This window comes from Electrophorus electricus, chromosome 22 (genome assembly GCF_041902795.1).
Source record: "Electrophorus electricus isolate QZ-2024a chromosome 22, ASM4190279v1, whole genome shotgun sequence".
NCBI lineage: Eukaryota > Metazoa > Chordata > Actinopteri > Gymnotiformes > Gymnotidae > Electrophorus > Electrophorus electricus.
Window position 1 is genome coordinate 7,645,742 of NC_137518.1, and position 25,835 is coordinate 7,671,576.

A 25,835-nucleotide genomic window follows, 5' to 3' on the forward strand; every position below is an offset into this window, starting at 1 on the left:
CAGCCTTGAAGTAATAAGGACAGGTCACTATCCAAAGAAACAGAAAGAAATGAAAAAAAACCTGTTGGTTACTGTACCTTATTCATATTCAGAAATAAGTAATGCATATTTGTAATGTTTTGGAACCAAGGTTGTACTGTTTAGTCAGTTAATTAATTGTAGACCATGTGTCAACAAGTTCACCATAGAGCAATTTTTTATCACCAGATGGAGGTGGTCCACCAATCCATACATACATACGACATTGCAGATTTTGAAAAATAAACACAACTGTGCAATTTTGTTAGGCAAACAGCATGCATCCAAGTATAGTGTTTTGCACACAGATCAGTGATCTAAAGACATTTCCATATTTCATGCATATGGACAAAAAGCACCATGCTGGTAAAATAATAATTTTTTATATATTCAGTGTTTGGGGGCCAAACACTATAGCAGAAAATATAGTGATTAGCAGGTTTTTCAAGTGGTACAGACAGAAATGTAACAGTATACATCCACATATAGCATGCTTAAAATAGTATAAAACCAGTACACAAACATGCATGCACACACACATGCACGTACATGCATGCACACATACACTTGCAAGCAGTTTCACAGTACATATAATTTTTGCTATATAACACAGCTCATGTGCAATTATGTTAAAATTTCTAACTGCTTGTTAATTAAGGATTCAAGCTCCCTGTAATATATATTTTCAGGGGGATTAAGAAGAATGTTTAAGTTTAATACCCCTGAGCTGTGTTTTTCTTGCAGAGAACTATGTCTCTTAGTCCCTTAGTTTTAAGCACTGTTCTAACATAATTACTGTGGTTGTTGGTTAAAACAAGACTGTACCAGGAAATCAAGCATAATACCCTTTAATATAGTTTTTCCTATTTCATGATCACTGAAATTGAAATTTAATGTAAAAATGTAATATTTATGGCTCAATTTTCAAAACAAATATCAGCTCTATCAATAAGACAAATATCTATTTATATATAAATATATCTATAAATATATATAACTATATCTATCATGAGCTATAAGTATCATGATCTCAAACAAATAGAGAATGAATTTGTTTATACAGTGGAACTCAGCTGATATTGTCAATCTGAATAGGACCTGGTTTACATTAAACTAACAATTCACATTATAAAAAACATACTCTCTTCTATGAGCTCACAGAATGCTTTTATATGATAATTATATTTTGTCTTTTTGCATATTTTATATATTTCTGGATTTCATTCCATAGAAAAAGCATTTTAAACAATAGCTTTTTATGAAATTCAGTAGTATTTAATAAAGATAAAAATAAGATAAGCAAATGAGCTGTATATATGTTTCAGTTTTAATGAAGAAATGAATTTGGGTAGGAAAGCTATGTAAATAAATGCACTGAACAGGTAAATAGAAATAGAGCTTCTACAAACAGTCTGAAAATCACGGAACATTTTCATTGTACTGACATGTTTTCTTGTGAAATCTAAGAATACCAGCTGAGAATAATCAAGAACTCAGTCTGCAGTTAAAAGTACAGGTTTGGTGCACACATGGTTCTATGTATTAGTAGCTTGATTTACACTGAAATTAGAAATTAATAATTAACACCATTAATCTTTATCAATAACTTTGAGATTTTACATCTGAAATTATGCTTGCAATATTGCTTTAGCAAAAATTAATTAGCATATTTATATTATTTACATCTGAGCTAATAAATGTATTTTTGGAATAATGCAACTTATCTGATCATCACTCAATAGTACACACAGCTTGTTCATAATTGTTTATAGTTTCATAGTTTGCTTTAACAAGTTCCTATATGGATGGCAAATTACATAGTATTTACTTTATAATATTTTCCAAATATCTCTTTGGCATTTGAGAGAACCTTAAATAAGAATACTGAGGCAAAAAAAAAAAAAGAGAACAAAAGGTATGCTGTATATATGCGCTAGTTGCACAATACACAAGGTTTTATTAAAACCTTGTTGATTTTTTCAGATGTGCTTAAAACCAAGTGACTGACAGATAACATGCATCCAGCTCTGTTTTACCTGTCTTGTTTATGTTTCTTAAACTACCAAAGCTTTTTAATTTCCACATTTTGCGTTTGGCTGGAGGACAGAAAGAATTAATGACACAAATATAAGGGAAAAGGAAATTCTTGGATCATTTTCAAAATAGCACTAAAGATGTTAACATTAGAGACACAACAACAGAATGTTTTCACAGAACTGGACCTTAAGTGTGGGCTAATACCAAACATACAGAATACCAATACTAATATTTTTATTTCACTTACTGGGCTGTTGTATACAACCCCTGTGAATGTGCAAAGTGTATCCATGATAATGACTCAATACGGAGAAAGGGTTCAGAGCATTCCTAGTTAGCGTTACAGGATAGCAATACTCAAACTGCTCAGCTAGGGATCTAGGTCATACATTCAGTAGTAGATCAGAAGATTACATGAATGTAGTTTTTATAATGTTTTGACTTTAACTGTTTTGACTTTAACTGTTCATATTAAGTTTTAAGTTTATTGCATCTCATTTGCTGAATGTATTGTATTATGTATTCATGAACATTCAGATTGCATTTACTCATAGTTCTCCAAGTGATCAGTTTCATCCAGTTCAATTAAATTTAATATGAGAATACTCACCTTCAGCTGGTCCTGCTACAGTGTCCCCCCGTTGATTCATACTCTTCTTCCTCCGATGCTTCTTCCTGTCAATCATTGGTGATGTACTGGAGTCTTTTATCAGTGATTGACCCAGTATTCCTTCACTCTCTGAATATGGCATGATAACAGACACACAGAAAAATCTCATTGCAGATCTCACAGATAAACAAGATTCACGAGATCCAGTTCATTGTGTTTGTGGATGCACAAGCTCATTAACTGTTTAATATGCTCAATTGTTGTGGCCCCAGTCCTCAAATTAATCTCACTGTTTTCTAAACACTGTGTGACACACATCTTCAATACAGTTTGCATGACAGTATGCTGATTTCTTACTGTGATCTACAGTGTACACATCCCTTATTGTGATCGTTATACACACTCCATACTGTGGTCACACAGATCACAAATATTTCAGTACTTTTATAAACTACTATGTACAGTTGCCCTAAGTTGGTCCAGTCATACATTTTGTAAGCCTTAATGTTCAAATGTACTGTTTTTCTATTGAATTTGATTACATTTAATAACACTGATCACTGTGGTCATTGCCTTAATGTTTACGTGCAAAAATATTACAGCCAGTGGGCAAAACTGACAAACTCATCTAATGCATAACCATCAGTGACCTGGTTGTGCTATGAGAAATGAATTGAATATTGCTAAATCTTGAGATTCACTTTTCTCACACCAATCATACATGTTTAGGTGTATTTTACAAACACAATTCATTGTCAGGGAGAGAAATATAGCTATAGCTACGATCTCTAAAAATGGAGTGAGAAGACCATATGCCACATTAAAATAAGATATAGTTAAGATATAATGTTGAATTTCCCACCAAGCTCTTGACTGACTGCAACATCTGAGAAATCACAGATATGTTAAAATCTTCCATGTTAAAACAAAGGCCTGTCCTGGGTTCTGCCCTTGTCTATCCCCTCCTACTTGATTAATCTCTGTTCTCCAAATGGACCATTTAAAAAAATGCAAGCTGCAGCCCAGATTGAGCATTTAAACTAACTTTCTGCAAGACGAATGTGCTGCTTGGTTTAACCTATGTGGAGATGTACTTAAAGATTTGATCATTTGAAGATTGTTTCAGAAATGTGCCAGAATAATTGAGAAATATGAAACAAGATGAATGAACCAGTGTAAGAACATAAAGTTAAAATAAAAGATGCGACATCTATTTACATACCAATACTCTGAACTTTACTATGGAGTGAAAATGGTGTACACTGCGCAGCTCTATGACCTCCAGGGTTAATGTCTCCTGTACCCTCCTCCACAGTTAAGAGACTGCTTGGAAAGGCAGCAGCTGTGGTCAGAAAATGAAACAAAAAAGAATGCCATAATTTGGAAAAGGTGTTCACAGCAGTCTAACAAAAATGGCTAAATTAAACTGAGAAATATTCAGGATACAAAATAATTTCAGATGTTGAAATGTTAACTGTATATCTAGTACAGATTGATTAAAAGTTCAATTGGAGCTAGTTTGTAAAATTATTTTGAAAGCAGATTTTTACAAGATAAAATTAATAGAAGAGATTTGGAGACATTTTCCTCTTATAAGAAATGTAAGATTTTTTAAAGAATACATATGTGTGTTTAATTTCCAATAATTTTAGAAAGAATAATTTGTTATTGGTGATGAATTGGGTAGTCATATAATTTGGCTAGTGAAAGTCCAAATTGTTTACATAGTGTTAATTTTTCTCTGCATTTCTTTTAACTTTTGCATAGTTATTTTATTCCCGATGATCCCATTCCCTCTCATTTACATTTGTACTACTCTACATATGTTTGTGTTATGTCAGATGCAAGTTTCATTTTTATAATCCTTAATGGTTTACTTATTTAAAATGTATGCAATATGAAATATATTATTTAAAATCTAAACATCACTTAAATAGAATATCTCCTGCTACCTGAATTAGGCCAAATGGTCTCAACAAGGATCACACTATTCCAGTCAAAAGAAATCCCAGAAGAGTTAAGAAAGTTATTGAAATATATCAGTCTAAAGTTAGAAAGCCCGCATATAAGATATGCAAGGTTAAAGCTCTGGGACTCTGGGCAAAGTACAGTAAGAGCTTACCAGAACTTCTCCAAGAGTGTAGCAATGATTCATTGTGGAAGTCCCAAAAGAACAGACAAATATCTAAGAAACAGCAAACCTCATTCATCTGAGATAATGTTATCATTCATGATTCTACCATTAAAAAGATACTTTGCAAAAATTGTATCCATTGCAAGAGTTGCAAGGTGAAAACTGCTAACCCAAAAAATATAAAGGTTTGTCATGCCAAACACCTTGATGACCGTCAAGCTGTATGGAATAATATTCAATGGGTTGATGAGTATAAAGTGAAATTTTTTGGAAAACAGAAGCGCCATCACATGTGGTAGGAAGCTACCACAACATTCCATGATGAGAAAATCATACCAACGGTCAAGCATGGTAGTGGTATGGTGGTGGTACTGTGGTGGTGTGGGGTTGGTTGGGAACCTTAACTGCTCTCTACCAAAACATCCCAAAACAGCCTGCAGGGGAATGTCTGGTTATAAGTTCATGAAGCCTATGTGTCAATGGGTTATGTAGCAAGACAATGATCTGAAGTAATCTGAATAGCTCATAATAAACAAAACTAAGGTTTTGAAGTGGCTTTGTCAAAGTCTTCACTTGAACCCCATTGAAATGTTGTGGCAGAACTTTAAACAGGCAGTTTGATCTCGAAAGCCCTTCAATCTGGTTGAATTAGAACAGTTCTGTAAAGAAGGGTGGGTCAGAGACTGAGAGAAGGAGAAACACAGATAAAGTTGGAAAAGAGAGAAGGAGAGAACACTCTGGCTCCACCCTAGCACCATTCTCAGCACCACTTCAGCTCTTACTCCTTCAAGGGTCCAAATTCCTCCAGCCTTATCTTGACCAAATATTAATATTTAACACAAATGCTTACCCTCCACTGATCAATCAAAAGTGATCACATACAAGAGGCATCCCACACCATATGACAATCATCAATAAAATACCATTTGCAGTGGTGCAGGATCAAAGTGACCATTGTACGATGTGATCACCCTTCACTCTGTGAAAGACCACAGAAGTGCATAAAAATGGATGTGAGTCAGATCATCATGGTAGATGAGAACAAGACCCCATAGACCAGAGATTTGACTACAATGGCTGCTCTCTCACCTGGACTGGTTATCTCCGGTCCTGATCTGTTTTGACCTAGTCCATTCAGTCCAGGCAGTGGTCCAGCTGCTGGGGCTGCCCTTGGGGGACGCTTTCCTGGAACCTTGACTGTCACATGCAGGAGGTCTATATCTTTCCCATGAACATTCTGCATATAGTCCTGCCACCAAAGGATAATAAAATTGAATTCTGATAATTAAGAGAGTAAAACATATAAGATACTGGCATTTCTGAGCAATTAATGTATGTTCAGCAAAAAGCATCTTTTGCAAGATTTTCAGCTGAAGCTAATAATTATCAGAATGTCACAACAGCATAGCTCTTTAACATTTCTGTACTGAGAAATACCATTATTTGCATCACTCACACTGACACTGGAATGATACGATAGCATTCCATTGTTTGACAAAGTTACATATTTCTTCTTCCATTCCTGTTTGAGGGAATTCCCACTGCGTTTGAGCAGGATACTCTGTAAGTTAGAGAGTGAAAGGAATCAAATTATTTTTAGTTTTTTATATCTACACTCATCACCTTCTTTATTAGAAGCACTGACCTTTCAGTTGACTGTTATTAGGTACACAGATCTGAAAGGAACTTTTTATATTTGCAAAATTACAATGATTGTAAAATACCTGTTGCCTGGCACAGTTTCAGAACTACTATTTGATATTGGTTGTTTCTGATTTCCAATCATAATTTTTCAGTTTACATTACATTTGCAGCATTTGGCAGACACTCTTTTCCAGAGTGACTTAAATATTTATCAGTATGACAGAATGTGTATCAAACCTATGACCTTGATGTTTCTAGCACCTCACTGTACTGTACTGTCATACTGATAAATATTTAAGTCACTCTGGAAAAGAGTGTCTGCCAAATGCTGCAAATGTAATGCAAATGTAACCAAGTGGGCTGCAGAGGTACATTTTGCTATATCAGCTATTGCATTGAAACACAACAAAAGCAGTATAATTTGTTGAATGCCATTATAATTTGTTGAATGGCATAAAATTCTAAATTCAAAATCACTGGAAGCTTTTTGTAGAAGAATCAGGCTGTCAATCTGTCGATCTGTGACCGTGTTCTTGAATTTGGAACAAAACAGCTAGTGTTTGTTTTGTCAAACTTCATGTTAGATACTGGTTCCTCAGGATAAAAGGAACTCTACAAATATTTTTGCAGTCTTTCTAACTTTTCATCTATACATTTCATAACATTAAGAGTCTAAATACTAATTTTGTATTAGTACACATAGTCACATGCGTAGAACATGTAGGAAAAAGGGATAAAGCAAATGCAAGTTTCCAACTGAAGAGATTAATGAAACGAATGAAACACACGCACACATACATACACACGCACGCATGCACGCGCACACACACACACACACACACACGCACACACACACACACACACACACACACACACACACACACACACACACACACACACACACACACACACACACACACCACACACACACACACACACCTGCTTGATTGGGATTACTTGCCCAACGCCAAAATCTTTGCTGTCAACACTTCTCCTGTCTGAGTCACTACCCCGACGAACCTGGAGGGGAAAAATGCAAAATTAAAGTCACACATCTGGCAGCAGGAGGAGAGGAGTATAAAACGATTTCATTTAAGTGAGAAAAGCAAATAAGCAAATAAGAGGTCAGGATATTTACAATTTACATGTAAGCCAATAAACTCACAATAGAATTTTAACTGATTAAAGTTAAATTCCTTAAATATTTTACTTCTCAAAAACAATAAAATGTCCTATCAGAACATATAGATTAAATAATGAAAGGATTGTTTTAGTGGGATTGTTTTGGTGGGATTGATCACATGGACTCGGGTGGGAGTACGCTTGGTGCATTTGTTGCTTCTCTGTTCTCTACTTACCACTCATCTGACTCTGCTATTCCTGTTTTCTGGACAAATGGACGACACCAAAGAACCACTTTGCATTGCTAAACTGTCGCTCCCTCATGGATAAAGCCTCCATATACCATGATCTCATTGTGCAAAACAAATTTGACTTATCTTTTCTTACTGAGACTTGGCAGCAACCTAAGGATTATTTACATCTCAAGTTTGGCTAAGCCCAGAATCCAGGGAATAGGTGGTGGTCTGGCTGCTGTCTATAATAACACTCTTAATGTCTCTGCCTGTACCTTTCATGAGGCATCCTCATTTGAATATTTGGTGTTAAAGCTAACTGTTTCCTTAACAGTGCTGTTTTTGTTAATTTACTGACCACCCAGTACATCTTCAGACTTTCTGTCAGAATTCAGTGAGCTTCTCACTCTGGCCAGCGCAATGTGTTCAGCGATGGTTGTGCTAGGGGACTTTAATATCCATATTTTTCTCTGACTCAACATGTTGATTTTCCAACCCACTCTCATGGTCACACATTAGATTTAATCTGCTCTTCTGGTTTAAATATTACTTCTGTTACTGGATTGCTAGTTGGTATCTGATCATAAACTTAATGAAGCCACTGATACTACCTCAGTCACTCAGCCATGCACTAAATCCCTCATCTCTTTCCATAATATCAAAGCTGTTGACCCTCTCACTTTCTCTGCTCACCTCTACTCCTCTCCCCTAATGTCTGTTTCAATACTGTCCTCTCCTGATGATATTCTCTCTATATATAACTTTCCATCTCTGAGCTACTTGAACAGGTTGCACCTCTCAAGTCCAGGCAGGTTCCCTCTGGTCATTCTTCTCCATGGTTTACCCCTAAGTTATGTACTGTGAAAACCAAAGGTCTGTGCCTTGAGCGCCTCTATAAGAGAACTGGTCTCACTGTTCATAAAGTATCTTATTCTGACCATATGCTTAATTATAGGTCAGCTCTAAATACAGCCCACTCACACTTTATATCCTCTGCTATCAATGGTCCCAGACATAAGACCAAAACTCTCTTTTATACTATTAACAAGCTCCTTCAGCCTCCATCTTTCTCTCCATCTGGTACTGTTGAACAATGTGAAGGTTTTCTTAGATTCTTAATGTAAAAATAATCAAAATTAACCAGTTTTTCCCTCTGCTCTCCCTACATCTGATTATGGGGACACCCTTCTCACCTCTGCTGTTGAACATTTTTTTGCCTTCTCTCTCACCCAACCTTCCCTAATCTCTGAGATTATAACAAAATCTAATTCCTCTACCTGCCAATTTGATCTGGCCCCCACTACTCTTCTTAAGAAGTGTTGTTCTGCTATTTCTGCTCCCATCTGTCATCTCATTACTGCATCCCTTACCTTAGGTTATGTTCCTTCAGCTCTCAAAATCTCAGGTATCACTCCCATTCTTAAAAAACCTGGAGTAAATCAGAACCTTTTTGATCTGGTTTCTGTCCCATGCACAGCACTGTGACATTCCTCTTACGTATTCTAAATGATCTTATACTCTCTATTGATTCTGGTGACCTGAGTATTCTCCTCCTTCTAGATTTAAGTGCCACATTTGACACAATTATCCATAACATACTCATTGCCCGCCTCTCAACCATTGGCATTACTAACATGGTTCTTGAATGGTTCTCGTCCTATATTTCTAATAGAATACATTATGTTGTCTTAGGTAAACACAAATCGCACACTCCTACTGTCACTCAAGGTGTTCCCCAGGGATCTGTCCTTGGCAATCTCCTGTTCATTATCTATATGCTGCTCCTTGGTCAGATTATCCGCAGGCATGGTCTTCATTTCCACTGATATGCAGATGATACTCAGATCTATATTAACAGCCAGGCTCACACTACCCTACCAACTCCTGTTTTATTCTCCTGTATCCAAGATCTCAAGCAGTGGATGAGCATAAACGTTTTAAAACTCAATTTTGATCAAATGGAATTTCTACTTATTGGCCCAAAGTCCAAAATATCAAATTTCTCCAATCTTAAATTAAATCTGAACGGTATCTTGATCAGTTCCTCATTCATGGTTAGGAACCTTGGCATACTCTTTGACTCCTCTCTCTCTTTTGAACCCCAAGTCAAGTCTCTGGTCAAAAATACCTTTTTTCTCCTCCATAATATTGCTTGGCTTAGGCCCTTGCTCTCCACACATGATGCTGAGACCTGGGTTCATCCCTTCATCACCCCCCGTCTTGATTACTGTAAATGTCTTCTCATTGGCATCCCTAACAAAACCATCCACTCACTACAATACGTCCAAAACTCAGCCGCAAGAATCCTCCTTCATCTAAGGAACTCAGCTCACATCACTTCTAGTCTAGGTCCTCCTCCTAGACTAGACTCCTAGTCTAGTGTCATGGCCCCAAAACTATGGAACACATTACCTCAATCTCTCCGTCTCTGCTCCACACTATCCTCCTTCAAATCTCAACTTAAAACATACCTCTTTTGCCAGTGCTTTTCATAACCTCTTTTCTTATCTGTATTTGTTAAGTATTTTTTTGTGTCAATTCGTGTCAAATTTATTTATTTATTTTCCCACTATCATTGTAAATCGACCTTGTGTCTGTGAAAGGCGCTATATAAATTGAACTTATTATTATTATTATTATTATTATTATTATTATTATTAAAGTTTTAGGGTTAGACTTAGTAACTCACTGTGAATCGTGAAGTTCGCCCATGTCCACTTCTCAGACATATGGGGGTAGCAGTGCCCAGATTCTCCCCTCCTGATGTTCCACCAACATGCTTATGACCGATCACAGGGGTGGAGGGCAGGGATGAGTAGTCACTGCTCTGACCACCATTACTGGTCTAGGACAATGGAACAGATAAAGACAACAGCCAAATACAGATAAAGTGAGTCAGCAATGATATAATGGTGTTATAATCAGTAGTTCCTAAAACATATTTCTGTGAAATTCCTAAGGTATTTTCTCAGGTTATTTTGCTGTTATCAAAGGTAATTTGATTTGAGAGAAAAATTTCAAATTAAACAAAGGCAGAAAGGCGGAAAAAGTTAATTCAGGTGATTTTAGTTAGTTAATGTTTTCCAATGATTAGTCAGCCATTAAAGCACAGCTCAGTTGTGTGACCCTTTAAATACATTATGTGTACAAATATAAAGGTGTTAGTGCAACTTACTTGTACAGGAAAAGCTACAGAGACTGGGGTGGACACACCAGAGTGATTGGGAGAGTTTGGTAGAGATTTGCAAGAAGCATAGAGAGCCAACTGCCTCTTCATAGTAACTATTTTCTGTGCAGCTGGAGATGCAGCAATTACTACCATGAATATTTATTATCTGAATCACTGATGTAGCACAAAACGTAATTTTGTTCAAGATCATGTGTATGGGTATGCATTTGTGTGTGGTTCGGCTTTCCTTTCATGGTCTCACCTTCTGTAAACACCCGATTTACATTTAGACCATAGGTGGCACAGGTCTCATAGTAGGTGCAGCGGTGGACATCTGAGCATAGCTGTCTGGCACGAGCATCATCAATTACACGTGGATTGGTGCTTGTTATTTTATCTGGATGCGAAAATAATAGCTTCATGATTCACAAAGGATGGAAATAGCAGTCTTTATTAAAAGTCTTGACTGCAATTATTTATTTTTTTGTAATGACATGAAAAAGTAATTTAAGGAGACATGCATTATCAGTGTTTAATAAACTTAAACATGTCTTTTAAAACTATGTTTAATTTCTATATTGTTTCATTTTTTTACCCTGAGTGCCAACTACAATGAAGGGGAGTTCAGCAATATTGCAATGAATTCCCAGCTGCCTATAGATGTTGTATACTTCCAGAAAACTGCTCTCATTTTCCAGACTGAAGACGAGGATCACACCATCTACCCAACTGAAGAACTGATACCCAGCAAGATGACAGTAGATGTGAAGAGAGACAAATGAAGAGATGGATCATTAAAAATATCACATGTAGAGATAAGATATATTGTAAGAGTATTATAAGAAGTAATAAAATCAGAGTCTAAAGGAAGAGAAAGGCCTACCTGTGCATCTGGAAGGCTAGGCTCCTCTCTGATAAATAAGATGTGGCTCTGTCCATCAATGAGCACTTCCTTCTTAAACACGCCCCCTAAAGCAACAAGTCAACTCAGTAGCAGCTACCAATGTTATATACAAATATAAAATGAATACACCATTACTGAGTTACAGTTAGCTATATAAGTAAGATTGTCCACATCCAAGTTGCGAACAATCCTTTGAATTAAGTGTCACAGAAGTGCTTCCACCTGAAAGATTACTGGATTACTAAAATTATGGATTACTAGCAGTAAGTCTCCCTCAGCTGTGCAACATGATTAGGATAGGCTATAATGCTTCTAGAGTTCAGCATTGCTAGAGCTAGACAATTAAATGTTTTTAATATCACTTTGTGGTTAATGTGGCGCATAATAGGAAGCCAGTGTGAACTGAATAAGGCTAGATTAACATGCTTGCTTTAAGATCACTTAGAACAGGGTGCCCAGCCTGTAACAAACTGTAGTAGTGTATTGTAGGAGATATGGAGGCATATAGTACTTCTTCAGAATAGATTGTTTGCACAGAAAAGACATCATGCTGAATTTAATCAATTTTAGTTGGAGTTGGAGGAAAATGGATATTCATGTATGAAACTGTATTTTTATGTTTATTCTTCTTTCTTTAACCCAGCAGGGGAGTATATTATGCCGTGTGTACTGTAAAACATTTCTATCTCAACCGACTTAAAATACAAATTCAGTATTCTGCATTCACTTTTGAGAAAGCAAATGATTTAAGATTATAGTCAAAACACAAATCTGCACAGTATGTTTTAAAATCTAAATCCAGTAAACCATATCTAAATCTAAATCCATACAGAACATTTTATACCTATCACTTAAAATGTTATGTCAGCAGGACTTCAATGAAAATAAGTTTATTCATAAGGGTAATTGCTGAAGGCTGAAACCATATTCTAAATAAATACAATTTTCAAGTTTAAAGGAAGAGGATTAGTATATCCGAATGGTGACATTATGTTTGTTATCTTCCAAGACTCTGAGAACTGTAATTTGGCATCTGCATTGTCATCACTTTCTGTGTGAATGTACATTAGGTTTTTGTATGCTCCATGGTTTCCTCATGTGCTTCATGTAGCTCATCTCATAAATCATGCATTCATAGCATTCTATCAGTTCCACACTATCAAATCTTTTCAATTTATTGTTGGCTTCAGTTGGCTCAAAAGAAGACTGTTGTGGTTTTTCAACATTTATTGCTGTCCCATGTTAATCCAGGCATCATCCAAGACAGCATGGCTTTCTTGGATCTTGTTATCTGAGACCAAGTAGTCAAATGTAACATGAGGAGTCTTGCACAGTGTCTCTTATTTTCAACAGAAATTATTTTGAATACATTCATATTTAACCGATATTGGATAGTATAGCAGCCAGCATCATCAATCTACATAGCCAAGACTTGGATTCGAAAATAAAATGCTTTAAGACAGAAGTTCTGCTTAAACACTGTTATTAAACACTAAAAATGTACAATAATTACATTTATGGCATTTAGTTGATGCTTTTTATCCAAAGCAACTTACAACTAGAGCTGAATACAACTTTAGCAATTGAGGGTTATGGGTCTTGCTCAGGGTCCCAATAGTGTCAATTTGCTGGTTGTAGGGCTTTAACTGGCAACCTTCCAATTACAAGTTGAGTACATTAACCACTGCGCTACCACTGCTCCAATCACTGCCCCAAAACTATATAAGTACAATCTTTATGTAATAAATCAATTTGGATGTTTAGGTACTGGTGATTTAAAATAATAATTTGAAAATAAACGTTTTTAGTTGAGAAAACTTGTGTTTTAACTAATTTTAAGGATTAGATAATTTTAAACTTAAACATTGAGCTTGTATCAAATATAAAATATACTAACTAGATAATATACAACAGAATCATAGTATGATTTAGAGTGTAAAGAGATATGTTTTAGTCTTTCAGTATGAAAGCCAACATTATGTTTGCAAATTACAAAAAGTGTTGTATATAAAGTGAAAAAAATATTAGGTTAGGATCTTGTCAGACACCAGATTAAAAAGGAGCAACCACAAAAAAGGTTTTTGAAAAAAGGACAGTAACTGATCTTACCCCTTGGGGTGTTTATTTTTTCTAAAGAAGTCTGAGAATGTGCAGCTGCTAAGGCTTGCTAGAATCTGAAATTAATTAATGGGACAATAATTTATTAACTAGATACTGTATCTATTAAAAATCTAATGTAATTCTTTTTGCTTACAATCAAGTCAGAAATGTAAGATGCTCTGTCTGTAATGAGGGCCAAAGGATAAGTAATGAAAGATTCTTCACATGCTATTTGTAAATCCTCCAACTTTTTCTGTCATCTCGGTGTCCATTGTCAAGATATATGTTTGAGGGTATTGTTCATATTAGCCTAGGGACAAATTTTATAATAATCATTTTTATTTCAGATACTGCTATAATATCAAAGGTAGATCAAAGCTATGATATCAGAAATGGTACATAGCTCTATTATCCACAATTGCTTTACAGGATTTTGCACTGTGTTTTGTCTACTGTATTTTATTCTTCCATTGCTGTTACAGTAAATCACGCCGAGCACTACTACATTTCCAATTGGTTGTAATCAATATTTCCAATTGATTACAATAATACCATAATCAGATAACCTTCTCTATATGGGAGAGTAAACATCAAAAATAATAATTAGATCTGCATTGAATGTCATGCATTCAATGACATATCACAATACCAGTATGAAAAAATGGCTGAACTTACCTTCAGGACTCTCAAATGGCAGGTAGCTGCCAGTCATGTAACGATGCACCAATGATGATTTTCCACTGCGCAGACTGCCTAGAATTCCCTATATGAAAACGATAATACACAAAGTAATACATGAGGACATCCTTATGTTTATATAAATATACAATGGACCTAGCAACCTGCCAGAGAGACCAAAGAAGAATGTAAACTAATAAAAAAATTAATCATCAATAAATACATATTTTGGTCAGGCTCAAATTATTTTATATGACAAATGATGATTATCAGGAAAGGCCAAGTTATCCGTTAAAAAACATTTAAAAGTAAGCAATATTGAGAAATAAGTTCAACATTAAAGCAGCTGATACAGTTGCATTAAAAGCTTTACTTCATAGATTGCTTAACATATAACTGACTGGAGAAATCCACTAACATGAACACAGTCTACAAAGAGGGTACATAGATACTATGATCATGGTTTGCTGGGAGGATTGCTCCCAAAACTACACCAACCTCTCCCCAGAACACTACACTGACCCCACCTAAGGTTCCTCCATGAGCACAGCTGGTGTTGCAGCTTTTGATTAGGTTGAAGGTCAAAGTTGTATCCACTGGATGGTGGATAATTCATGTTATCTTTATCCCCGTTTGGCTTGTTGTAGCATGCAGAAGGATAATGATACAGGATGCTAGCTAATAATGATGCTGCACATCATTGTAGCTTCTCCCACTCAACCACATACAGTATATCATATCAGATATTGTAATGAAGACACACACACGAAGGAGAGGATCCAACTGCTAGAGATTTTATTTTGGTTATGGGGCGGGTAGGAACCGTAGGGAGAGGTAGTAGGGCTTGGAGCTTTCCCAGTAAGATAAGAGGAGTTAGGCGGGTAATCGTGTTCAGGTCGGTCCAAGGTCAAAAACGCGAGGCAGATTCCAGAAGGCTTCCAGGGATCAGGCAGGAGACGAGGTCTGTAACACAGGCAGGATTCGGAAACCAGGAAGACAAACGTGTACAATGAAAGCTTGGTATGCAATATGAGAATGGCAATACTTTGCAAAGTGTGTGAGGGAGGGGAGCTTAAATAGGAAGGTAGCAATGGAGAGAATTGTCATCAAGTGTGTAATTGGTACTCTGGTGAACCAGATCAGAAATGTTGGTGGGAAGAGGTAGGCGTGGCAGTGCTGGGATGAGCGTGGTTCCTGGAGTTCATGACAGATATCCAATACAGCATCTAGGTTTTTTTAAAATATAAAACTACAGCATGTCTTTTTGTGGCTTCAGAATGGTCTTCCCACTGAGCCATGACAGAGAACATGATGCACAAGCAGCTGGAGTAGGTCTGACCCCACCACCACCAGAACCTTAGATTTTAAATGCAGTACAAGTGCGTTCCACTTCTAGTAGTGTGCTGACCTTACTCCAGGATGCTTTCCAGACTCCAACTACTTTATCCCCCCAAGCAAAGATGGGGTCACGGCTGGTCTACTTCTGCATCTGTTAAATGTCAAGGCTTCACTTGCAATGCTTCAGGACAACAGTCTCTCTAGAGGAACCTAACTACAGTTATGCTATCTTAACAAGTGCTGAATAGAACATGCTGCTGAATAGGTAGGACAAAATGACAGTAAAGGCTAGGTACTCAGTGAGGTTTTTCACCAGTGATGGATCTTATATATAGATTTACATTTATAGCATTTGACAGACGCTCTTATCCAGAGTGAAAAACAAAACTGTTTTGTCATTTACTCATAGAATACATCCTAGCCAGTACAATAGGTTAGAATACAAGATACCAATGAACTAGAATGCTGTTGAAATACAGGGATTAATTCTGATGCATGCAGGTATCAATGCCAATGCATTGATGCATTTGCTGATGTGGATCTTGAATGTTTCTTCTCCACTTTCACTTCTACTTGCTCACTAGTCACCATCTTACACCTAATGAGATAAGGGAAAAGGTAGACATGTCCACTCAGGCTTTGCATTAGAGGCCTTTGGGGTTGTAGTCCAGATATATCCCACTGCCTCAGAAGGGCACAGTGGGTTTTCTGGATGACAGTCCTGTCATTGTAATGTCCAGTTCCTGTTTCCTTGGAAGTTATGATGCATACCATGGGCCTGGTGTACCCACATCCATACACAACAAAGAATCTCAATAGGTAATGCCCACAGGCATAACTTCGCTTGGAAAATTGCTGGGGATAAGAATGTGAGCCAGATGTTGCAGCTCAAATTTGCTTTTCTTTTAAAAGCATTTTCTCACTTGTCCCAAATATTTGAGTCCATACCCATGACCGATTATCGATGTTTTGCTTTCACACACAACAGTGCTTTTGGGATGCATGGGATTTCACCATGCAGAAGCACCTGCAAACAAGGAGCCGTTCTCATATAAAAATATATATTTTGTTGCATTGAACATCTATAGATTGCTTTTTTCCCCCTGTAAACTGCAGTTACAGTGCTTTGCAAAAATGATGGGTACCTGAAAAATGGACTTAAAAAGTTTATCTGGATAGTAAGCATTTATTTACTCAGAAAATACATGAAACTTGAAAAGGGAAGTAACGCAATAAGTTGAATCAGCCAGGTTACACATGCGGTGCCGGGAGCAGAGAGCTTCCACACCTACTGCACACCACTCCAGAGCTCGCTAAAAGCGAACCCCAGACCACCAATTTCAGAAGGACCAGTGGTTGGTGCTCTGGACTGCTCCCGGGCTTGAAAACAACTTTCACACTTGACCAAATGTACCAAACTCATGGAACAAGTGGACCTGGGTCTGGAAAAAAGCTCTTCTGTGAAAATGCCCTAAGAAATTAAATCCTTGGGCATGTGCATACATGGAAAAGAAATTGGTGCTGGGACTGAAAGAAAGAGGTTCGCAAAAGAGGCTTTAGTATGGTGGCTGTGAAGACCCATCACGCTGCAATTACACAAACATATTCATCCAAATGAAAACATGTGGGCTACATTTCCGAAATGTGTTGTGTACTACAAAAGGCACAACCTTTAATTTCCAGGGTAACCTGATAAATCTTTATAATTCATCAAACATCCAGTTCAGGAGATACTGATTGCATCCGCTGGGCATGCCTTCCCATGATATTTTGCACAAACGTTCAAAGCCAAGTTTAACCAACAATACACCATGATTTCGCAGTCTGAGTGATTCATATTTAGCCACAGTGTATTTCAGTGATAAAACCAAAGAGCAATCAGTTAACAGGTAAGAACGTAACTATTTAAATATTGTAACCATTACACCAGGCTACAAGATTTTATTCATATTTATTTCTTTAGCATTTACTTTAGCAATTACTTAGTAATTCAGTTGAGTTACATAATAGACTGGATTAATTCAATTTGGCTGTATATCTAGCCAGTGCAATGGTTGTACTAACATTTCAACTAGCAAAGCATAGAGCAAGAATCAATTACTAATAATTTGCTTAAAATGTACAGGAGTAAAAAACATTCTTTGCAGTTATTGGAGAAACACTCAGGTAATGATACCGAAAATAGCAAAAAATACATTTGCTCATTGCACACTAATATAGATGATCTATCAAAAGAGCATTCTGGGCAGAGTCTGTTCTCCTTCCATTTTGTTCAGCAACCAGTTTATGCTTTTGCTTCCACCCTGTCTGTGTATGTCCAACTATTCTTTGTTTTACAAGAGATAGTGGTTTTATATCTGTGGTTATGGGTTTTTTCCTACTCATTTATAGCCATGTGCAATGTGTGAATGATCGTTGTTAACCCTGATAGCTCTAGGTGCTGTTTAAGGGTGTTTTTCACATCTATTACCCAGCTGCATATAAGACCTGGACAGTTGTGGTGTCGTAAGTCAGATTTTCCTGTCTCCAGCTGTTCCTGTACTCTTTTTCCCCAATTAAGGCTGTTTCAGAACTCTGAAAAAATTGGGATTTTTTTTAGAAGCAAACTTACATGTTGCATTTTTTATTGTTATGTTAGAAGCAAATATAAATATCTTGGTACATAATCGGAACGTAGCTATTCTTGAATATCTGTGTTTTGTGATGTTGGTGGCAGATCGTCATATTTAATTACAGTTTCAACTACATCATCTCTCTCTTCCATGAGAGTCTTCTCTCTTGTCCATTGAAAGGTCAGGCTGATGGAGGTAAGAGGATGGAAACCCTTTCTATCCTCTCTCTAGGTAGTGCAGGAAAATTGTAAAGAAATATTTACAGAGAATGTTGTTTTTAATGCAAGCAAAACCATTAGAGCCATGAGGCAGTTTTTACAAAGTCAACTGTATACCATGGGATGTCACTATATCCTTTAACTTCAAAAACATCTTCTTCAGTGTTCATTCTTTTGGTTTAATTTCCCTCCATTTCCATTGTTCTGTCTGTCCAGGTGGTGCTCCAGCAATGCTACAGAGCATCCGAAGGAGTTGTTCTACTGCCTCATATATAGATATCGTTGGAGTTCCTGATCCTTATGGTGCAGCTCTGCTCACCGTGGAAATTACAGTTATATTGTGTGGAATTTGGATATGCATTCTGAAGTGCATTCCATGCTGTATCCTAGTAATTTCATCCAGAAATTTGTTTTCCATCTGGATACCAGCCTTTCAAAATATTTAATGCTTTCTCAATGTATGATGTTCAGTCTAACTGAGTAATGAACATTGCTGCAACAATGTAGCCACAGTTTGTTTGCACACACAAAAAATAGAGCCAGGTCATATTCTGTGGTCTTACATCAATTGTTTCCAACATTGCTTCAACACATTTTTCTTGGTGGAGAAACAGATTTTATTATTCACAACTCTTGATTCTTCATCTTAGACAGGATATGAAGGATGAAGATAATCTTCAGGTAGTTCATTTTCCACTGATGTGCTTGTGTGCTTAGCTCTGTTGTAGAAGACTTTTTTGGAAGACCAGAAAAAATATGTGCATCATCATTCTTATAGTCTCTCAGTTTATGGTGTCGCTTCTCCTAATCCATTTTTGTGAATCACATTTACCTTTTGCCAGGTATATGTAATTATTTATGCTTTAAGCTGAAGTAATATGCCTTCATATAAGTGGGGGTAGCTATGTTGGACATCTTGATTTTCATGTAATGCTTCACTGTAGCTTGCATCTCCATGTTGTCAGTCATACCTTCTTCGACAAGTTCCTCGATCCATTGGATCAGCTCAGGGTGGATTGTTTGTGCCATGCCTAAAAGACCTTCAAGGACATGGTTGGTGTGAGCGCCAAGTAAAGGTAATTCATATAAAGGTAATATCTTTCTTCTACAGAAGTAAAGGTAGTACCTTTCTTATCTTATTATTTATTGTCTTATTATTTCCACCCCCAATGCCCTCGTGCTGTAGCCCAGCACATCTCCACCCCAGCCAACTACTTCTTTGTTGCCTTTGACAGATAGTCTCATGCAAGGTAGGTTTCGGACACGTGTACACCATTGAAACCAAAAAAGATTGTCTAGAAAACTGGAATAGACTTTCATTTTTTATTTCTTTATTTTTATTATTATTATTATTATTATTATTTTCACTTGCTATTTATTTTGCTCTTTATTGTTTATATTGTTATTACTATGGTGTCTATTGTCAGCCAGAAGAGGGCCCATTTGAGTCTTGGTTTCTCTCAAAGTTTCTTCCTCATGCTCTAGGGAGTTTTTCCTTGCAACTCTTGCCCTTGGTTTGGTCACTGGGGGCTTGGACTCGGACATGTCTAAAGCTGCTTTGTGACAACGGCTGTTGTAAAAATCACTATATAAATAAATTTGACTTTGTCTAAGGGATTTTACTTTTTCCTATGGGTGATTCACATTTTGGATAACAGGTTGGATAAATTAGATCAAATTAAAAATTTTAAATGTATTTTTGTGTTAGTAAGGTTCTGTTTGTCTAAGTAAGGTTAGTAAGGTTCAATTTGTCTAATATTACATGTTCTTTAAAAATCTAAAAGCATTCACTGCAACAAATACAAAAAAGAAAATCAGGAAGGTAACAGCTGTAACAGCACTGTAAGTGTTTCAAGTCTTTTGTTACTCTGCCACATTTCCATTTTTTATAATGTTAACCTTCTGTTTTTAGGGGTATAAAAAGGTATCAACAGATTGGCTCCTGTCACGATGTGCCAGGCACCTAGCCCAAGGGACACACCCATTACTACACACACTGAACCTTTCCCAATCCCCTGATTATTGATTGCTTTCACCTCCACTCTGTTTGCTTATTATGTTTTCTTCACCTCTACCCTGTTTGTTTATGTCATTGTTTTGCTGTATCTGTCACGGATAGTCCTTCCTCGCTTCCATGGTTTCCCTGTCTTGTGTATTTTAGTTTCATTCCATAGTTTCGTTTCCTCTGCCTTTCATTGGTTTTCCACACCTGTTCCTCATTTCTAGTCTTGTCAAGTTCATGTATTTAAACCCTGTCTTGATTGGTCATGTATTTAAACCCTGTTCATTGAATGGATGTATGTTTGGATGTTTTTGAAAGCCAGTATCTGTATGCCCATAAGTTTGTACTCCATGCCTCCTAGTCTGTATGTTTTTCCTAGTCTTTGTGTTTATTAGCCTCTGTTATAGCTTGATTCTCCTGTTTTCCCTTCGAGTGCATTTGTTTGCTTGTTTGTCATGTATCCTAGTAATCTCTGTATCGGTAAACTGAACCTGGACTACTCTGACGACTACGACTTTGGATTTGCCCCTAATAAATCTGGCTCTTCTCTGCACATGCATCCACCTCCTTACAGATACACATCTCAGTTGCCTCAAGACTTACTGTCAGCGCTTTTGCTTTTTGTTTGCTCTTTAGCCAGCATATGTATATATATGTATATATATGCATGTGTGTGTGTGTGTGTATGTATATATATATATATATATATATATATATATATATATATATATATATATATATATATATATATATAAATGTGCATGTGTGTCTGAAGAAGATTCCAGATGAGACACATGTGTACTCAAGTAAGAGATGTTCACACAGGAATGAAATACACACAGCTTCCAGAGAATTTTGAATATATACCTTTCGCTCATATACACTATATTGCTAAAAGTATTCACTCACCCATCCAAATCATTGAATTGAGGTGTTCCAATCATGTCCATGGCCACGGGTGTATAAAACCAAGCACTTAGGCATGCAGACTGCTTCTACAAGCATTTGTGAAAGAATGGGTCACTCTCAGGAGCTCATTGAATTCCAGTGTGGTACTGTGATAAGATGCCACCTGTGCAACAAGTCCAGTCATGAAATTTCCTCTCTACTAAATATTCCACAGTCAATGGTCAGTGGAATTATAAAAACTGGAAGCAATTGGGTAAGACAGCAACTCAGCCACGAAATGGTAGGCCACGTAAAATGACAGAGTAGGGTCAACTGATGCTGAGGTGCATAGTGTGCAGAGGTCACCAACTTTCTGCAGAGTCCATCATTACAGACCTCCAAACTTCAAGTGGCCTTCAGATTAGCTCAAGAACAGCACATAGAGAACTTCATGCAATGGGTATCCATGGCCAAGTAGCTGCATCCAAGCCTTACATCACCAAGCACAATGAAAAGCGTCAGATGCAGTGGTGTAAAGCACGCCGGCTCTGGACTCTAGAGCAGTGGAGATGAGTTCTCTGGATTGATGAATCATACTTGTCTGTCTGACAATCCAATGGATGAGTCTGGATTTGGTGGTTGCCAGGAGAATGGTATATGTCTGACAAGTGTAAAGCATGGTGGAGGGGGGATTATGGTGTGGGGTTGTTTTTCAGTTGGGCTTGGCCCCTTAGTTCCAGTGAAAGGAACTGTTAATGCTTCAGCATAGCAAGAGATTTTGGACAATTTTATGCTCTCAACTTTGTGGGAACAGTTTGGAGATGGCCCCTTCCTGTTCCAACATGACTGTGCAGCAGTGCACAAAGAAAGCTCCATAAAGACATGGATGAGTGAGTTTGGTGTGGAAAAACTTGACTGGCCTGCACAGAATCCTGATAGAACCCAATAGAACGAGCCAGGCCTTCTTTGTATGTTTTTGTGATTGTCTCTTTATTTCCTGTTTTTGCTTTGTGTCTTTTGGTTTCCTTTTGTTTCTCCTTATGTCATCTCCTTATGTCAAAGTTAGGTTTGTTGACTTCTGTTTTCTTGACCATGGACCATTCTGAGACTAATGATTATAGATGTGACCTTAATAAACGTCCCTCACCTATGCATTTGCCTACAGTGCTCAAAACTAATAATGACATGGTAGGTCAACCTGGTAAACTAGATAGATTATAAAGATACTCAGAGGACTTTCCATTAATAAACATTTATCACCGGTGCCCTTGCATCCTGCATCCAAGGATGCAGTGAGCAAGCAACATATCAGTATGTGGTTGTTCTGTTGGGACAAAACTCTGCATACTTTGCCAAAGCTGCCCAAGTTGGTCCAGTCCCAATGGCACCAACCCAGTGAGAGCAAATTCCCTGGCACTGTGGGGAAAAAGGTGTCTCATTGTCACTCAAGGAGGTTCCTTAGATTCCCCCACTGGATTTTACCCAGGTGCACATAGTTTTCACTTCTGTGCCAGTGCTATTTTATTTCCAGGATAGTGAGTTGGTGCAGTCCTGGTAGTGTTACTGCTCTTGTAACTGGAATGCTTGGGCTTGCGAGAGTGCCTAGGGGCCTCGCTGTCTGTGTGTCTCTGTTGCCCCAGCCTGAGCCATGACTCCTGTCTGTGGCATGGAAGATGCCACTCCAAGCTTTCTTTCTGGCGTTGAAGACACCACCCTGTATCCTGTATCCAGCCATGCCTTTCTCAGGGGCACTGCCTCCACTGCCCTCCTCTACTAGGAGGGCACTGCTTCTATCATGCTATGATCCCAAGAAGGTGCTTTCAGACCTGCCGGACCCGCCACCAGATGTTGCCACGGCACTGGACCTGCCAGACCTGGCAGATCAGCCAACCTTCAAATCTTGCTGGCCTTCCAGTCTCCTGTGCCCATCTCACCGGGCTTTCTGTCTCCTCTACCTGCTTCAATAGCCTTCCCATCTCCTGTGGCTACCGCAATAGCTTTCTCTTCTACCCCTGTGTTCTTTCTATCTCCCTTTCCTGATTTTGTCCAGTCTCTGTATCTATCCCTTTGCCCATTGTTGTTACCCTCTCTGTCCATGTGTCTGCTTTTGCATGTGTCACCATGCCCGTGAGTGTACATGTCCCCATAACTGTCCTTGTTCCTGTTCCTGCATCTGTTGTTCTTCATCCCCTAGTTCTGGTCCCATTCCCATTGTGGTTTTCCTGTCACCCCAGCTCTTGCTCCTGCCTTCATTCCAGCTCCTATTCCTGCCTTTGCTCCTGCTTCCATCTTCACCCTGGCCCCTGTTCATGTCTGTGTCTAGTCATGTTTTCTGTGTTGTTCGTTTTTGTTCTTGTTTTGGCTTGCATTCTGTTTGTTTTGCATTTTAGGAGCCGTGCATATTGTTAGGGATTCTATCATAGTTCCCCTTCTCTGGCACCATGGTTTCTATGGTAACCTGCTCCATGTGGGTATCTATTTCTGTCATGTTGATTTTTCTACCCCTTATTTGTATCAGGTTTTTTTTGTTTTGTGTATTTATACTTCATTTTTGCAAAGGTGGATATTGTACCTACCTTATGTCATTCTGTTTTGTAAGTGTCTGAATGTTTTTGACTTGTTCTCTGTGTTTGTCTTTGTTTCATGTTTTTGCTTTGTGTCATGGACTGTTCTGAGACTAATGGTTATAGATTTGGCCTTAATAAATGTTGCTCATCTATGTCTTCATCTATGTACTTTGCCTCACTCCCTGTGACAATACCTTTACATTGTACAAAACAAATTTGATTGAGTAGGCCAACCTGGTGAAATAGATTTTAAATGTACTAAACTGATCATTACTCTATAAATCAATGTTACAGTTCATATGTAATATTTTTATACAGATAAAGGAAGATCTGTTTTAGCTGCAAAGCGTCTATAATAACTAATTTAATTAAAAAGCATGAACTGAACATTTAAAAACATTCATGGTGGTTTTACTCTTGAAATTGAATAATTATTGGTCAAAGTAACTGGCAAATTGAAGTGCTATCCTACCAGATGCAGCTCTTGAATGGTGTGACTCAACATCCATTCTTGGCTTGCAGCACAGGCCGCTTTCATGGAGAAAGAGAAAGAAAGAAAGAAAAAGAAAGAAAGAAAGAAAGAGAGAGAGGTAAGACAGTTAAGTACTAGAGTTTTAAAAAAAGCCAATATGTTTTTCCTAAGTAAAATCAAACTTTTCCAAACAATACCAACATGACTCTGAAATATGTCTACCCAGAGTAAGATTCATTTTATTTAGTCAATGAAAATCTCTCACAAATTCCAAGATAAAATGCTCAAATACGCAAACTGTCTCAAATGGGCACACAACATTCCACAAAGTCATTTGTGCAAAAGTAATTTGTGTCTGTATCATATGCAAGATGTAGTGTATTGGGTATTTGTGCCTATATGTTTTTTTACTGTGTATAATATTAACAAGAGGAAGTCAGTCATCTTTCACACACAGTGCAAAAAGTGTGATGGCTGGTGCTGGAAGATGCACGAGTGCTTGTATTTGGGGTGTTTTTTAGGTTGTTGTAATTTTCTTTTTTGAGCTTTGTGGACTGGTGGTGGTGATGGGTGGAACATACATGAAATCAGTGGTGCAGGAGTCCAGCACAAATTTCTGCCAAAGGAAATATGTTTAATCAAAACAAAGTATATTTGATAAAATTAACTCCCTCTAACATGAAAGCTGTTGTCTTATGCTGGGAACAAACTGCACAATATTTTTATTTTTCACAATGGTTACTGTGTCAGATTTGGCAATCTTAATGACAAATTTTTGCTGTGTCATGGACACTGGCAACACGACATTCTTGATGACACTGCATCATCCATTTCTGAGGTCACTGGGGAGGAGCGTGAAGAAATTAGTAACCATGGCTATTGAAGCACTATGTGTAATGCTAGCGGTTTTGTGTTCAGAAAAGAAAATGGACATAAAAGGACAGAGGAAGAGGACAAGAGCTGTCTATTCTCCAAAGAGTGCTTGAGGTAACCAATGTATTAACATTTAAGTAATGTATCTAGTGTAACAAATTTCCTTAGGAACAAGCGTGAGGCAGAATGTATTTGCAGTGGGTGGTTTATTAACAA

General features: G+C 37.4%; 1 protein-coding gene across 3 annotated transcripts in view; it reads right to left on the reverse strand.

Moving 5' to 3' along the window:
- The window catches only part of LOC113572409 (arf-GAP with GTPase, ANK repeat and PH domain-containing protein 1), a 47,514-nt gene that overhangs the window by 10,545 nt on the left and 11,134 nt on the right, over nt 1–25,835 (reverse strand). Inside the window, exons 2-14 of one of the 3 annotated variants that reach the window (XM_035520143.2) lie at nt 24,747–24,805; nt 14,647–14,734; nt 11,851–11,936; nt 11,563–11,704; nt 11,230–11,364; nt 10,974–11,095; nt 10,488–10,643; nt 7,383–7,463; nt 6,256–6,360; nt 5,889–6,048; nt 3,888–4,007; nt 2,666–2,794; nt 2,055–2,114 (exon numbers count right to left, since the gene is read on the reverse strand). In XM_035520143.2, coding sequence (XP_035376036.2) covers nt 2,055–2,114; nt 2,666–2,794; nt 3,888–4,007; nt 5,889–6,048; nt 6,256–6,360; nt 7,383–7,463; nt 10,488–10,643; nt 10,974–11,095; nt 11,230–11,364; nt 11,563–11,704; nt 11,851–11,936; nt 14,647–14,734; nt 24,747–24,805 — 1,443 coding nt within the window. The remainder of the gene's footprint in view (nt 1–2,054; nt 2,115–2,665; nt 2,795–3,887; nt 4,008–5,888; nt 6,049–6,255; nt 6,361–7,382; nt 7,464–10,487; nt 10,644–10,973; nt 11,096–11,229; nt 11,365–11,562; nt 11,705–11,850; nt 11,937–14,646; nt 14,735–24,746; nt 24,806–25,835) is intronic. The other 2 variants (XM_035520145.2, XM_035520144.2) reach the window with 2 other exon arrangements.